At 38.7% G+C, this 17,747-nt stretch overlaps 1 protein-coding gene across 9 annotated transcripts in view; it reads left to right on the forward strand.

Moving 5' to 3' along the window:
- The first annotated feature begins 135 nt into the window (after window positions 1–135).
- SYNRG (synergin gamma) overlaps window positions 136–17,747 on the forward strand; it is a 75,347-nt gene continuing 57,735 nt past the window's right edge. For 4 of the 9 annotated variants that reach the window (XM_058560419.1, XM_058560421.1, XM_058560422.1 and 1 more), the window contains exons 1-3: window positions 136–247; window positions 7,082–7,122; window positions 11,221–11,342. In XM_058560419.1, the coding sequence (XP_058416402.1) occupies window positions 171–247; window positions 7,082–7,122; window positions 11,221–11,342 (240 nt within the window). In that variant the 5' untranslated portion in view covers window positions 136–170. The remainder of the gene's footprint in view (window positions 248–7,081; window positions 7,123–11,220; window positions 11,343–17,747) is intronic. The other 5 variants (XM_058560424.1, XM_058560425.1, XM_058560427.1 and 2 more) reach the window with 3 other exon arrangements.

Consider the following 17,747-nt stretch of genomic DNA (forward strand, 5'->3'; position numbering starts at 1 on the left):
CTCACGTGACGGGGGCTCGCCGCTCCTCCCGGGGCGCGCAGAGTCACGTGGGCGCACGACCCCGCCCAGCCGCCCAGTCCGCGGCGAGGTGGGGCCTGGCGCTTGCCCCGGAAGCGACTGTGTTCATCTGACAGCTGCTCGGAAGGTGGCGGCGGCAGGCCGGGAGCAAGATGGCGCTGCGGCCGGGAGCGGGAGCTGGCGGCGGCGGGGCCGCGGGAGCTGGCGCGGGGGCGGCCGGGGGAAGCAGGTGGGTGCGCAGGGCTGGGCCGGGGCCCGTCCGCCGATGCAGGGTCGGTCTCGCCGCGGCGAGGGGTGTTGGGCGGTTGTGGCGGTTTTCGCCCGCTTCGACGCCTTTTCCTTGGGGCTGCGGGAGAAGGGTCGTCCTCCGGGGACCTAGGCCGAAGGGGCGGATGGAGCCCGGGCGCCCGACTCCTGTCTTCCAGGCTCAGGGGCACTGGCTGCTGGAGCCGAGCGGGGAGCGCGCGCGCCCAGTGCGGGGAGCGGGAGAGGGGAAGGAGAGGGGAAGGTGAGGGTCCGCTCGGGGGGCGGCACGGGAGGAACCCCGACGCCTCCCTTCTAGCCCTGGCTGGATTGAAGCGGCCAAAGACTTCCCTTTCCCAGGGCTTGACCAGGGATACTGTAGGGAAGGCTCTGAAAAATCTGGTCACAAAGCTGGAGAACTGTTTCCAAGATGTGTACTATTTGTCTTTTTCCCTTTTAGAGCGTCCTGTCCTTTTTATTTATTTCCTCCACACACGAGAAACAGGAAAATCTGAAGACCTTTGAATTAGTGAATAGAACTCCTGTAGACATAACTCTTAAGCCTTGTCTCCGTATTAAAAAACAACAGTTCGTTGCTAAACACAGTCACGCAGTTATTAGAACAAAGCTTCCAGACTTATTACTTAGCCCTTAAACAGATCTGCCCCCTGTCATTTTCAACAAATAATTGCCTGTGGTCCTCATACCCAGAACAATAAAGGAGGTGAACCTTTGCAGTTTGACAAGTTTATCATTTAAGGAAATGTTTTATTCTGGGAAGTTTTCACTCCACTTCTCTAATTGCCTAGTCTAATTTTGTTTTGTTAGCCAACGCATACTGCACATATTTGGAGATAAAATTAGCTTTTTATCTTCAGCATCCTAAATTGTTTTTGGAAAACAAAGTGTTACTTTTCTGATATGCGATGTTTTAGTTTTGGAGTCATGAACACTGTAAAAGTGTCAAGTTTTTCAAGTTATCACCTCCTGCAGGTGCATATATATACGCTAAGAGAAAAGAGCAGTCTCTGTTAAATGGGGCCACACACAAGTGGTTTATTTTTCATTTCCTCTACACGTTTTAAATTTAAAGCTGTTTTCTCTTTTGTTTTTTATTTTCTACTGTTTCATTAGAGTTTTTCATGAATACTTGATATAAGTCAGTTTCTGGCTGGAGAAGACAAATCTCTGTTTCTTTTTCTTCTTTTTTTTTTTTTGTGAGGAAGATCGGCCCTGAGCTAACATCTGCCAATCCTCCTCTTTTTGCTGAGGAAGACTGACCCTGGGCTTACATCCATGCCCATCTTCCTCCACTTCACATGGGATGCCGCCACAGCATGGCTTGACAAGCGGTGTGTCCGTGCACGCCCGGGATTCCAACCGGGGAACCCTGGGCCGCCGCAGTGGAGCGCGCGCACTTAACCGCTTGTGCCGCTGGGCCGGCCCCTCTGTTTCTTTTTTATATGGGATGACAGTCTCTAAAATGTTCCTGGGTGGCATTGATTTGATCAAGTATATGATTAATCTTGGCACCAAGTTTTGGGAAAAAATAAAAGAATTTGGTATGCTAGGCCCAGGCTTTTTGGTATTTGGATTTGGGGTTTCAGTATTTTGGTAGGGAGGACCTCAGGTGCAGAATGTTGAGCGGATCATTTCCCTTAGTTCATAGTATTTTAGCTTCATGGGTTCATGGACACAAATTTTTTCTTATAAATATGGCCTGAATTGTGATAGAAATTGAAGTGATTGATTTTAAAATTTCTTTCCTCTGTAAAATTTGGTTGTAACATCAGTATTCTAAAACTCTAGAGGAGGGCCGGCTCCGTGGCTTAGTGGTTAAGTGCGCGCGCTCTGATGCTGGCGGCCCGGGTTCGGATCCCGGGCGCGCCCCGAGGCACCACTTCTCCGTGCAACCCGGGGCCAGGTCCCACGTACAGCGGCTAGAAGGATGTGAACCTATGACATGCAACTATCTACTGGGACTTTGGGGGGAAAAAAATGAATAAATAAAATCTTAGGAAAAAAAAAAACAAAACTCTAGAGGATACATGGGAGAGAAAAGTGGTTAAATGATCCTTACCTTGAAAAATGTATGGTAAATGTTGCATATATTGGAAACTTTCTGAGGCTGAGCCGCTGTATGCTCAGTAAAGAAAGAATGTTATGGTTTTTAGAAAGCAGGGGTGAGGGCTTGAGGTTATTTTATAAGGAAGCTAACATTGTGGTAGCCTGCGTATATTTTAGGGAAAAAGAAAAAGAACCAGGCAGCCTCCCTCAGCTTTTAATGGAGAAAATCTGTGAATTATAATTTCTCATATTAGATACTTGTCTCTGTTCTAAGAGATTAAACAGAAAGCAATGGCATTTTCCAACTTGATTGATATTAGCCTACTTTTGATTGATATCTTGAATGGGCTACTTTAGAATAAATGGTAGAGTTGTATAAACGGCAAATTTACCCAAGAGATGAGAAGTATAATTTTTTTTTTTTAAAGTCAAGTGTAGCCAAAAAAAGAGAGTTGAAAGATCTTGATTAGTTTGTATCCTTTTGGGATATTATCGTTTGTGAACTTGTCTGTTTTTTTCCTGCTCTTTTATAAGCTCCTTAAAGCCTTCCTCACCTTTTCATCTTCCACTGCTTCTAACACATAGGAAACATTCTGTAAATATTTGTGGATTCAAGCTACACTGAAGGCAAAGAAGAGGTATTTCAGCTGGGCCTCATTTGGAGGAAGAGGAAGCGGTCAGGAGGTTGTCATAGAGATGGGAAGGCCTAGTGAACACTAGGCCACGTGGACCGTGGCACTGAGTGGGAGAGAAGAGTTTTATGAGTTAAAACTGAAAAAGTTATGCTAAAGCTGGGGCGGGCCTTGAATATAAACTAAGGAAATTCAATTTAAGAGGAAATCATTACATAGTTTTCTAAGGCCAGGAGTAGCCTTATCAAGTGGTGCTTTAGGAAGATGCACCTCACCTGTGCTGTAGGAGCTGCGTGAGAAGCCGTCTGGAGGTGGGAGATCCATTAGGAAGTCTTGTTGGAGTCCAGGCCTGGGACGTGAAGGCTCGTCTAGGTTAGTAGCAAAGGTAACTGAAAAGGAAGGGTGAATGAGGTAGGCATGAGACAAGTAGAGCTCACACTTCTGCTTTCCTACTAGGACATCAGTAATAAAGAGTGGTTTTACTTTTGAAATCAAATTGTTGGTCATCTTGCCCAGCTTTTTGCCAAATTTTTGCTGTCTTATCGATGTCTTACTTAGCTTCTTGTCTAACTAGTCTTTAAGCATGTTGATATTAGTCGTCTAAGCATTTCAGAGAATCTTATGAATGGTACATAGGTCGCTAAGTAGTTTGGGTTGCTAAATAATGGCTAGAGTAAGTCATACTTGTCAGTAATGTTCTGGATTTAGTTTTTGTTGATGTTTTCGGAGTAATCTTTTACGTCTATATGTCTATTCTTGTCTGTTTGGTTGTCTTAGTTGGGACCTTGGTGAACTTTCGGTTCTGTGTCCTCATTTGACAGAGGGGAAACAGGACAGGGTGGCAAAGGGGATTGCATAGAGCTTCACGGTTACTTTATGGCAGAGCTGGAAAAAAAATATTACTCGAGTTCCAAGTTTTTACTTAGCCCCTAAGCCATATTAGTAATTGTAATCTTTAAGACTGATTTTGAAAAGTCTCAACAGGTTAATTACTTAAATGCATCGCTCCTAAGTTTATAAATCTTAATATATGAGTAGCTTTTAAAAAAATTGAGTACTACCAAATGTTATCCAGTTAACACATTACTTAGTTAATACATCTTGTATGCACTTCCAAAAAGCTGTTCTCTATTCAGGCCTCTCTTTGAGTGCAGGCCTGCTTGAATTCCTGTACAGGCCTCCAGAATTTGTTAAGGGTTCAGATCCTTTACAAGACTGTAAATAGCACATAACCAGATAGAGGTCTAACTAGAACTTTTTAAACCACCTTACAAATTTTTTTTAAATTGAAATATTAGAGCTAGAGCTAAGACTCTAATGTTGGTTTTTATTTAGCCTTTTTCCTGGGAAGAGGGGTGTTGTGCAATAGAAAAATGCAAAGACACATCAATTTGGCATACAATTCCTGGATTTCACTAGCCTCTCTAAAGACTTTCCAGAAACCCCTTTCAGATCCTTGACTCCCAGATTAAGAGCTTTGCCCGCTCAGAGTTTTTCTTCCTTGATTTGTCCCATTTTCCTTTCCTCCAGTCTCAGAGAAAGAAGTCCCTCTTCCTTTTCAAAGCAGATCCCTTTTGCTACCTTGCTGTGTTAATCCCATTCCCTCAGAAACCTTGTTTTATCAGTCACTAAGTGTATCTTCTGTATCCTAAATCTTTCTGCCTACAGGTCCTGTCCTCTTCCTCTGTTGAGACTGTTCACTCAGAGATCACCATTTTCAAAAGCAGTGATCTTTATTGATTAATCCTCATTCTGTTCAGCTTGTCTACAGCATTAGACACTGGTAACTACTACCTTCTTTCTGAAATGTGGTCCTTCCTCAATTATAACCAGCTACCTTGGTTCTCAGTGACCATTCCCTACTCAGTTTCCACTACAAGAATTCTCCAAGGTTGTCCTTTGTTGTCTTCTCACTATATATACACATTCCCTTGCTTATTTCATCCACAACCAGAGCTTTTTATTTTTTATTTTTTTTTTTTTGTGAGGAAGATCAGCCCTGAGCTAACATCTGTGCCAATCCTCCTCTTTTTGCTGAGGAAGACTGGCCCTGAGCTAACACCCATGCCCATCTTCCTCTACTTTGTGCCGGACGCCGCCACAGCATGGCCTGACAAGCGGTGCATTGGTGCGTGCCTGGGATCCGAACCCAGGCCACCAGCAGCGGAGCACGCGCACTTAACTGCTATGCCACGGGGCCAGCCCCCAGAGCTTTTTTTTTTTAACCTTTGTTTAAAAGAGCCTAGCTAGATTGATCTAGACCCTTCTCCTGAGCTTGAGTTACTTTTCTGATTCTCTGTTAGATTGCTCTTCGTGGACCCACTCCTACCACCTTTCACCCCAAATGTACTCACATTGGGTTCCTGTTTTCAGTAAACAGCATCACCGTTGTTGCAGTTGCTCAGGCTCAAAATCTCAGCATCATCTTCAGCTATTTCTCCTTTTTCACTACTGTTCCCTATCCTGGCAGTTGCCAAGTCTTGTTGATTCCTCCTTTTAAATAGCTTTCATTCACTTCTTCTTTTCCATTCCCATACTCTGGTTATGGCCCTTTTCATCTCATTAAGATTATTGTGATAGTTTCTTAGCTAGTTCTTTTTACTTCAAGTCTTCTCTGCCGTACTCTGTTACCAGGGAAACCTAAAGTACATTTCTGATCATTTCACTCTCCTACTTAAAACCTCTGACAGAGAAATGCAGATCCAAATCACAATGACATACCATTTCATACACATTAGGATAACTGCGATCAAAAAAACAGAAAATAACAAGTGTTGGTGAGGATGTGGAGAAATTGGAACCTTTGTGCATTGCTAGTGGGAATGTAAAATGGTGCAGCTGCTGTGAAAACAGTTTGGCATTTTCTTAAAAAGTAAGCATGGAATTACCACTCCTGGGTATATACCCAAAAGAATTGAAGAAGGACTCAAATAGATACTTGTATACCAAATGTTCACAGCAGCTTTATTCACAACAGCCAAAAGGTGGAAATCTGTCCGTCAACGGATGAATGGATAAAGAAAATGTGGTATATACATACAAGGGAGTATTATTCAGCCATAAAAGGGAACGAAATTCTCATACGTGCTACAACATAGATGAACCTTGAAAACGTCATGTTAAATGAAATAAGCCAGATACAAAAGGATGAGTATTGTATGATTCCACTTAATATGAGGTAGCTAGAATAGGCCAATTCATAGAGACAAAAAGTACAGTAGTAGCTACAGGGTGTTGGAGGGAGGGAGGAAAGGAGAGTTATTGTTTAATGGGTACAGAGTTTCTATTTGGAATAATAAAAAAGTTCTGGAAGTGGATCATGGTGATGGGTGACCAACATTGTGAATGTGCTTAATGCCACTGAACTGTATGCTTAAAAATAATTAAAATGGTAAAATTTTATGTTAGGTATATTTTGCCACAATTAAAAAAAATCTCTGGCAACTTTGTATAATATTCAAATAAAATTCAACATTTTAAAGGCCCTCTACAATCTGCTTACTTTTCTAATCCTATATCTTATATACAACCTTAAATCATTTCTCTGAACACCCCTACAGCTCTGACCTCAGAGGTTTGCTCAAGCTATTATAATATGCCTCTCTTTAAGATTCAGCTCAAAAGATACCTCCACAAAACTTCCCAACATATAACCCATCAGATTTGTCTACTTCTTCTTGTCTCTGTTAGTATTTTAGACCTCTCACAGCACTTAGCACGTCCTATCCTATGTTAAAGTGATTTGTCTGTGTCTGTGTCTTCAACGAGACTCTGAGCTAATTCACTCCTTTTGTGTAGTAAGCACTCAGTAAATGTTCACTGAATTGAATCTAATCCAACTCTCTTCTTTTATGGATGGGGAAATTGGAATCCAGGGAAGTCACACAGTTACAGAACCAGGACTAGTTTCAAGGTCTTCTGTCTTCTAGTTCAAAAATTTTCCTCCTACAGTAACATGCTAGCTGTTACGCATCCTGTATTGCTATTGGATAATTCATCATTGTACTGCAGAACCAATGCCAGGGCCCTGTCTATAATTCTTTCATTTATGTAAAAAATTACGTTTTACTTGAAATCTTTGTACATATGAAAATCTCAATGTATTTTTGTTCTGTTTTCAGCTTCATGTTTCCCGTTGCAGGTGGAATAAGACCTCCTCAAGGTATGTGAAAGCTTAAGTTTTGAACTTTTATTTTTCACTATTATGTTTCTGAATTTGGGGATTAAGTGGGTATAAAAAATTCTATTGCTGCCAAATATAGTAAAATTTTCCTGTAGTCTTGAACCTATATGACAGTTACTCTTAAAATTTCTCAAAAATTGTGTAATTTGGGGAATAATAAGAATCATTCCTCATTTCTCCCAAATTTATTTAAACATTATATTGACAGAGTATTCTTTAACCTCGAGATGAAGGAGACTTTCAGGACAAGAGTATTAAAGAACAGGTGACAAAAATGAAATGAGCTGTAATTCTCCAAATGACATCTTCCTCCTATCTAGTCTTCTCCTAGCTCATTAGCTCCATAGGGCAGGGGCTATTTCTGCCTTATGCCCATCAGTGTCTCTAGCACCCAGCATGCTGATAGAAAATAATAGGGTCCCTATAGATGTTTGTTGAATGAAAAAATGAACCTCTTTAGTTATTTTATACTACAGTTGGCCCCCCTTATCCACAGGTTTCACTTTCTGTGGTTTCATTTACCCAGTCAACTGTAGTCTGGAAATATGAAATGGAATACGCCAGAAATACACAATTCGTTAAGTTTTAAATTGCGCACTGTTTTGAGTAGCTCAATGAAATCTTACACCATCCCACTGCATCCCACTGGGGACGTGCATCTTTCCTTTGTCCAGTGTATCCATGCTGTATTTGCTACCCACCTGTTAGTCAGTTGGTACCCATCTGGGTTATCAGATCGGCTATCATGATATTGCAGTGCTTATGTTCAAGTAACCCTTATTTTGTTTAATAATGGCCCTAAAGTGCAGGGTAGTGATGCTGGCACTTTGGATATGCCAAAGAGAAGCTGTAAAGTACTTCCTTTAAGTGAAAAGGTGCAAGTTCTCAACTTAAGGAAAGAAAACAATCATATGCTGAGGTTGTTAATATCTCCGGTAACTTTTATTAGAGTATGTTGTTATAATTGTTCTATTTTATTATTAGTTATTGTTAATCTCTTACTGTGCCTAATTTATAAATTAAACTAAATAGGTATGTATGTATAGGAAAAACATCGTATATATAGAATTTGGTACTATAGTGGGGTCAGGCGTCCACTGGGGGTCTTGGAACGTATCTCCTGCAGATAAGGTGGGACTACTGTACCATGTTTTCTCTATATGAATTTGGTCTTACTATAATTATGTACATAAGAGATCACATATTCTGATTCAGTTTAAACTGTTTTAAGTCGCAGTTTTAGCCTAACAGTTTCTCCCCTAGGTATATCCGTTTGCTCTTGGTTTCAGACAAGGGGCCACCAATATCAGTTCTAGCTTTGTCTTGAAGAAACAGTGGTGAAGGGACATAATCATGACTCATGCTGCTATGCCAGTGGGACACAACACTGGAGGAAGAATATGCCTGCCCTTCTCTTCTTTCTGCTCACTTCTCCCACTCCAGTGTACTCCCCTCCTCTCCACACACCAAGCTGCTTCTGAAAACTGGCCCTTCTCACAAAGCCAGTGTTGACTGGTTATGGTAGACTTGCTAGAGAAACAGAGACTCCTAGGTCACCAGTGGAGATGAGAGATAAAGAGCAGCTCAGTAGCAGGTGGTCAGTGGCTCATACTGACCTTGTCTCCCTTTATAATCGGTGACGGAGGTTGAGTTTCAGGTACATTTTTCCAAGGGTCAGTTGTATTCTTTTCATTGTGCTCACATGTATGCATTATTTAACATATACGTCAGTAGATGTGTCCCAGATTTAGATCAAATGCTTTGAGATCTTTTGTTCTTTAGGAAGGCATTACAGAGTTATGTGTTCATTATCATGGCTTATTATTTTGCATTCTTATAAACTTTCAAGTAAAAATCTACATATGGAGCAAAGGAACAGGACAAGAAGAGAGCCCAAAAGATTGCCTGACATATTTTATTCTGGAATTTGTGGTTGTTTTTGAGATTTTTTTCTTTTTACAAAGTATGTTTGAGTGGACTTTTTGATCATTTGAAGGCTTTAAATTATGCATGGATTATTTCTGAAAGCATATACAAGAAACTGACAGCAAGAGTGGCCACAAGATCATGAGTAGGTGAACAGAAGACAGGAGAGAAATGAGACTTATTTTTCACTGTGTATACTTTTATGCCTTTAAATGTACCAAATACTTGAGTTACCCATTCAATAATTAAATAAAATTAATTAAAATAAAACTTTAGATCCAAAAAGATAAGAGGGAAAATGTCTTACTATGGTTATATTCAGTCTGTGCATTCTAATTGACCCTGACACCTCAAGGCCTTTGCATTTGGTATTCCTTTGTCTCGAATACTCATCCCAGATATCCACATGGCTCGCTCCCTTACTTCCTTCAAGTCCTTGCTTAAATGCCACCCCATTGGTGAAACCTTTTCTGACTGTGAAATAGCAGCCACTCTTTCCCCTGACTCTCCCTTTCTCCCGTACCCTGCTGTATTTGTTGCCCTAGGTCTTATCACCACCTGACATGCACTTATTGTTTTATTGTCTGTCTCCCCTAATTAACAGTGTAAGTTCCATGAAGGCAAAGACCTGGTTTTGTTGGCTGCCGTGTCCCTATAATGGTGCCTGGCATGGAGTAGGCCCTCCAATATTTGAATAAATGAATGAATAAATGGATAGCTTTCCACTAATAAATGTTACCTACAAATGTGGATGTCTATGCTTCTGAAATTAAACTATGTATAAATAACCTTGAAGATACGCAGAACCCACAAGGTAAACATGGTATACTTTAATTTTTTTTAATCAAAATTTGATTAAAAGCTCCTTATAGTAGAACCGACATAGATGTAATATATGGTAAAATGCAACGTTAGATTGAAATTCGTATTCAGGCTATTGAGAGGTTTTGTTTTATTCCTTGTTATATACCAAGTATCTAGAATGGTGCCTAAAATATAGCAGGCATTTAGTATTTATTAAATCCCCAAAGGGATGTATCTTCATTCTCTTCTGCTCTTGGGAATACTTCATTGGAAAACTCTGGGAGATACTGTACTCTCAATCATACTTTCATGGTAGTTTTCCTGCCATTGCATTGTATACTTTGCATGGTGATGGCTGTTTTATTAACTATTCATGTAAGGAAAGAGAAGAGGAATATCATTTCTTCAAGCATATTAGGTATTAAACAGTTCTACACATGAGAAACCGAGGCACAGAAAGAAGTTAAGCAAGTTGCTCAAGGTCCCAAAGCTCATAAATGACATTTTTGTTGGCGTCCCAGAGTTCATGCTCTTGATCACTGTTGTATTAGTTATCTGATGCTGCATGAAAAATTACCCCAAAACTTAAAAAAATAAACAATTTATTATTTCACACTGTATCTGTGGGTCAGGTATCTGGGAGTGGCTTTACTGGGTGGTTTGGCTCAGGGCCACAGAGATTACAGTGAAGATGTCAGCCAGGGCTGTAGTCATCTAAAGGTTTGTTGGGGCTAGAAGGTGTGTTTCCAAGATGGCTCACTCACACAGATGGCAAATTTGTACTGCCTTTTGGTGAGAGGTTTGGGTTCCTTGCCACATGGATTCTCCGTAGGACTGCTTGAGTATTCTCGCGATGTGGCGGTGGCTTTCCCCAGAGCAGGTGATCCAGAGAGCAAGGAGGAAGCTGCAGTGGTTTTTAAGAACTAGCCTTGGAAGTTACACACTGTCATTTCCACACTATCCTGTTGGCTGTGCTGGTCACCCCTATTCAATGTGGGAGAGCATGACAAGGGTATGAATACCAAGAGGCAGAGATTGCTGGGGGCCATCTCGAAGGCCAAATATCACAATTAGGCCATGCGTAATTATGCATAATTATTTAAGTATGCCCCAAAATTCTGTAGTGTTAACAGGTATTATTATCTTCATTTTACAGATGAAGTTTTGTAACTTGCCTGAGATCGCATAGCTAAGTAAATGATGGAGTTGGAATTCATATCAAGTCTGTCTCACTCCAGAGCCTGTGCTTTTTCCGCCTCCCAAGTAATAAGTCCTTTAGGTACTTATGGTTTTAAGAAAATACACTTTAAAACACATTGCCTTTAATGATACCTTTATGTTTTTCAGCAGGCCTGATGCCGATGCAGCAACAAGGATTTCCTGTGGTGTCTGTTATGCAGCCTAATATGCAAGGCATGATAGGAATGAATTACAGCTCTCAAATGTCCCAAGGACCTATTGCTATGCAGGTATTGCTTCTGTAGCCACTGGTTTACAAAGTTATTATTTGTTGTTGTGTGTCTACAACCTAAGACCTACATACTAGGAGCTTAATATTGTATTTAGAAATAAGTGTATTCTGTATCTTAGGTGGCTTTCTTCAAAATAAAATGAATATATGTTCATAAGAGTGAAAAAAATCAAGATAAATCATTTAAGGAAAATTTTGTGTCTTCATTTGACTACTAGCTTAGAAGAATTTTAGAATGACATCTTGGAAAATTCAGGGACCTGATGCCATGAAGCAACATTGTTAGAAGTAGTAGCACTATTCTCATGAAAGGAACAGTGTCACTGAAAGGCTCGGAGCCTTCTTTATCTTGAATTATCTCTTATAGTCCCTATAACAACTTTTTAAAGAGATGGTATCTCCATTTTTCTGATGAGGAAACGGAAGCTTTGTGAGGATGCTCAGAGAGCATAGCAGGTCCGGATTTGAACCTAAGTCTTCATTACGTCTATACTTAACTGTATTATATGTTGAATTCTCTCTTAAGAGCATTAGGGAGCCATTGAATAGTTTAAAGCAGTGGAATGACACAATCAGATTTGTTTATCAAAAAGATCATTCTGACTGCTGATTGGAGAATGATTGGAGGGAGAGAGGAGAGCAAAAGTGGATGTAAGGAGAATCATGAAAGGCTGAGTTGTTGGCTTAAATTAGGGTGGTAGCAGTGATGGAGACATAGATGTTTTTGAGAGCTATTTAGGAAATTAAGTCAGTAAGACTTGCTGAATGATTGGATGTTGAAAATAGAAGGCAGTATCAAATTGATTCCTCATTTTCTGCATAAGCAACTGACTAGGGGTGTCATTTATTAATAAAAGAAACACTGGAGGCGATTGTTTGCTGGTACACGTTGTTCACTTTGAAGAACCCATGAAACATTCAAGTGGGGCTGTCCAGAGATGATTTAATAAGCTGACCTGGAACTCAAGACTTTTCACTCTAGGTTGAAAATTATAGATCTGGGAATCTGCCACATACAGAAGGTATTTGATGCCATAGGGGTGGACTGGAACATCGAAGAACACTGTAGATGGGGAAAACCATGCAGGATAGAGCCTTCAGGATTTCAGCGTTTAAAGTTGCCAACATAGGAGATTGAAGAGGAGCAGCCACAGAAGCGGAGATGGGGAGAGGGGAATTAAAGAAAAATGTATGAATTTTGGTGTCAAACAGACCTGAGTTCAAATCCCAGCTTTGCCCCTTACCTGTAGAGCAGGGTTGTAATCATACCTTGCTGGCATGGTTGTAGAAAGGATTGAATGAAGGAATTATATCAAGCGCTTAGCGTTGCACCTGGCTCACAGTGAGCAGGGAGTGGCAAGAAATTTTTATTTCTTAACGTTAACGTCAGGAATGCTCTTTCAAGTGGCACAGCATTATTTCGTGTTGTTTTTGATATGCATGTGACTATGTTTCCATGCTTTCATTGTCTCACAACCCCTGTTTCTGGCCAAAACGTTTTCTGGAATAATACTAACGATCAGTAATAATATTAACCACTTTTGTTGTTTACATGAGCTGTACTCATTGTGTGCATTATATCATTCAGTCCTCATAACAACTCTATAAGTAATATTTTTATTCCCATTTAAGTATCACCTCCATGATTTTTGCCATGTATTATTTAATTAACATTTTAATTGGTTAGATTTTTTAACAGATTCTAAAAGGAATCTTTATATTGCTAAAGTAAATAGAAAATCTTCATTTCTTCATTATAAACAGAGGGTAACCAAAAAATACATAAATATGATGAATCAAAACAACATTACCAAACCCTAGTTAAATACTGTTACTTACTTGAGTTTATAAACCTTCCAAACTTTCTATAAGTTTTAAATTTTAAAAAAGGAAGGATTATATTAAAAATTAATAACACTTAAAACAAAACATACAAGGGAATCTGAATGTAGGAGAGTTGTAGGAGAGTTGAAAAAAGTTTTCCTGCTGTCGTGCTAAGCGTGTCCCCGCATAACTGGTCATGATCATAGACAGGGAGTACAGATTAAACCAAACAATGTTACATTTTTTTCTTTTTTTTAATTGGTGAATGAAATTGCTAGTATCATGATTTAGCTAAGTCCAGCCCAAGAAAGGGCTGCTTCCATTTGCATCTCCATATCTTTGTAAATTATCTTCTTCAGCTATGATATCCGTTTTAAACCAAGTAACCAAATAAACTGAATCCAGGTGTCAGCCTTTGAATGGCTGAATCCAAAGTGTTAATAGTATTATTAAAAAAAAAAAATTCATTCACAAATAAGCCAGAACAAAAAGAGTTTTTGTACTGTTGATAAATATTTTAAATGCCATATATTTCATTTTTACCTAATTATTTAAAATTTGCTATTTCTCTGTGTTTTATCACGTATACAGTATATTAGTACAATAGCATGTGTATATATTTATAAATAAGTAACATTGGGAGTTTACAATCAGAATTTAAGTTGAAACCATGGTTTTGTTGAAGTCATTTAAGCAAATAAAGCTTCTACGTTATATGTAAAGAATGACTTCCATAGTCATTTTTTATTCATCTCTAGTAGGAAGAAAATGGGAATAAATTGACCTTTTATAGGTTTTAAATCCATAATACTCAACTTTCACTAGGTTATGTTGCAGAAACAACAATCTCAGAATCTCAGTGACTTACAAAAACAGAGGTTTATTTCTCATTTGTAATGTGTCCTGTAATGGTTGGCTCTGACTCAACTGCATGTTCTCTCTATCCTGAGACTCTTACCTAGGACATCCCAGACTCTTGGCGTAGAGAAAAGAAATGGCCAAATCCTGTGATCTGTGATGTCTTTTAAAGCTTTCTCTCAGAGGTAGCGTTTATCAGTCACTTCGGCTCACCAAAGTAATGTGGCCCAAACAAGCATCACCAGGGAGTGGACCAGGAGGTGTGCAAACCACATAGGGATGCGTAATCCTCTTAGCGTAAGGGCAGCAAATAACTGGAAACAATTTACTTTTTAATTAAGATTTAGTAAGCTTACTGCTGAATCTTAACAACTGATACAATTTTTAAATCATTGATTTTCACACTAAACATTGTTTTATGACTTACGTAATTATCTGAAAAATGTTTTTAAAGAGTTTGGAACAACCAAAAACAGTAAGAATCTCTAACATGCAGAGCAACAATAAAAAAGTAAACTATCATATTTGATATCCCCCAAATAATTTCCCTGAGTATCAGGAGCTTAGAATTAATGATTCTAAAATAAAGAAGCTAAAATCTTTTCTTTAACCTTTAATCTTCCTGACCGACATTATGCTGCTTGGAAGCTGCTCACTATTCTTAAAGCAGAAACTCATTCAGATCTTATTTTTTATCCCAAACTCAGTAGCTCTAACCAACCACAGACTTGTGTGAGAAAAAAACACATTATTCTTTAGTCATCCCTTAAATCTTTGAAGGGTACATTTTCAGATAAAAGTCAAAGATGAAAAATAGTCTTGGTTGCCACATAGTTCTTCACTCTCCAAAACTCATAAAAAGAAAACACTCCACAAGATTTACAATAAAATTTAAAACTATTATCCTGAAATATTTCAAACATATAAGTGAAAGTAGAATATATGATGAACATGTGTGAGCCAATTGCATGGCTTTATCAAAACATTTTTAGTTAAGCTTTTTATTTTGAGATAAATGTATATTCACGTGTATGTAAGAAATAATACAAAGAGATCCTTTACCTAGTTCCCCCAATCGTAACAACTTGCAGAACTATAGTAAAATATCACAACCAGGATATTGATATCGCTACAGTCAAGATACAGAACATTCCCATCACCCCAAGGCTCCCCTGTGTTGCCATTTTATAGCCGTACTTATTTCCCTCCCACGGCACGCCCTTCCCCCAACCCTTGGCCATTACTAATATGTTCCCCATTTCTATAATTTTGTGATTTCAAGAATGTTATCTAAATTGAATCACTAACCCTTTGTGATTGACTTTTTTTGCTCAGCATAATTCCCTTGAGATTCACCCAAGTCATTGGATATATCATTATTTTATTCTTTTTTGTTGCTGAGTAGTAGTCCATGGTCTGGATGTACTAAGTTTGTTTAACCATTCACCCATTGAAGGACACCTGGGCTATTTCTAGTTTTTGGCTGTAAAGAATAGAAGTTTTTGTGTGAACATAAGTCTTCATTTCTCTGGGATAAATGCCTAGGAGTGTAATTGCTGGGTGGCATGGTAGTTGGATATTTAGTTTTTAAAGAAGCCTCCAAACTGTTTTCCAGAATAGCTGTACCAATTTACATTCCCACCAGCAATATGTGAGTGAGCTAGTTTCTCTGCATCCTTGCTAGCATTTGGTGGTGGTGTCATTTTTATTTTAGCCATTCTGATAGGTGTGTTGTAGTATCTCATTGTGATTTTAATTTACCTAATGGCTAATGTCAAAAGAAAATTCAGAGAGCTTTACTTGATGTGAATAGTTTATTGAGTGAGAAAAACACTGTTCACCAATGGGGAGACTTGAAACTGACAGTAGTTGGAAGTTCATTTTCAGCAGTTACAATTCAGTTTACAAAGCATGAATGAGTACATTGTTTTCTATTGTGATTGGTTACTAGAAACTTACATTGCTTTTCATGGCATAAGCTTATTGTTTGTAGCTGATTAGGAAACTGGAAGGTCGTGCTGACCTAAAGAAAGCTTAAGTTTTGTTTAAGGTCAGAGTAGGCATTTCAGGGAAGTCAGGACAGTGTTACATTTGGTTATGTGAGTGTTTGGTCTGGAGGTACATTCAAACGGTGGCCACTATTTTAGGTTTTTTTTTTAACACTAATGATGTTGAACATCTTTTCATGTGCTTGTTTGTCACCGTTACAGTCTCTTCAGAGAAATGTTTCTTTGTGCTTTTGTCCATTTTCTAATTGGATTTTTTTGTATTTTACTGTTGAGTTTTGAGAATTCTTTATATATTCTACATACTAGTCCTTTGTTGGATATGTGGTTTGCAAATATCTTCCCCCGATCTGTAGCTTGTTTTCTTAGTCCTTTTGGGCTGCTGTAACAAAATGCCAGAGATTGGGTAGTTTATAAACAACAGAGGTTTATTTTTCACAGTTCTGAAGGCTAGAAGTCCAAGATCAGGGTGCCACTATGCCACTATGCCACTGGGCCAGCCCCAGTACCACACTATTTTCATTACTGCAGCTTTGTAGTAGGTTTTGAAATCAGGAAGCGGAGTCTTCCAGTTTGGTTCTTCTTTTTCAAGATTGTTTTGGCTATTTGGCGTCCCTTGAGATTCCATATGATTTTTAGGATGGGTTTTTCTGTTTTTGTAAAAAACGTCATTAGAATTTTGGTAGAGATTGCATTGAATCTGTAGATCACTTTGGGTAATGTTGACATTTTAACAATATTAAATTTTCCATTCATGAACATGGATTGTCTTTCTATTTATTTATGTCTTTAATTTCTTTCAGCAATGTTTTGTAGTTTTCATTGTACAGTTTTACCTCCTTGGTTTAGTTAATTCTTAAGTATTTTATTCTTTTAGATGCTATTCTAAATGGGATTTTTATAATTTCTTTTTCAGATTGTTCATTGTTAGTGTATACAAATATAACTAATTTTTGTGTGTTGACTTTGTATCCTGCTACTTTGCTGAATTCATTTATTAGTTCTAACAGCTTTTTTGTGGAGTCTTAATGATTTTCTACATATAAGATCATATCATCTGCAAACAGAGATAATTTTACTTCTTCCTTCCCAATTTGGATGGCTTCTATTCACTTTTTTTTTTTTTTTTACCTAATTGCTCTGGCTAGAACTTCCACTAGTATGTTGAATGGAAGTGATGAAAGTGGGCATCCTTGTCTAGTTCCTAATCTTAGAGGAAAAGCTTTCAGTCTTTGACCATTGAGTACAATGTTCATTTGGGTTTTTCATATATGACCTTTACTGTGTTGGGGTAGTTTTTTTCTGTTCCTAGTTTGTTGAGTGTTTTTGTCACAAAAAGGTGTTTATTTTTGTCAAGTGCTTTTTCTGCATCAATTGAAATGATCATGTGGGGTTTTTTTCCCTTCATTCTGTTAATGTGGTGTATTACAGTGATCAATTTTCATTGGTTGAATCATCCCTGTATTCCAGGGATAAATCCCAGTTAATCATGGTGTATAATTCTTTCAGTATGCTGCTGAATTCTGTTTGCTGGTATTTTGTTGAGGATTTTTGCACCAGTGTTCATAAGAAATATTGGTTTGTAGTTTTCCTTTCTGGCTTTGGTATCAGGGTTATGCTGGCCTCATAGAATTATGAGTTAGGAAATTTTCCTTCCCTTCAATTTTTCAGAAACGTTTGAGAAGAATTGCTATTAGTTCTTCTTTAAATGTTTG

This window comes from Diceros bicornis, chromosome 18, assembly GCF_020826845.1.
Source record: "Diceros bicornis minor isolate mBicDic1 chromosome 18, mDicBic1.mat.cur, whole genome shotgun sequence".
Classification (NCBI taxonomy): Eukaryota; Metazoa; Chordata; class Mammalia; order Perissodactyla; family Rhinocerotidae; genus Diceros; species Diceros bicornis.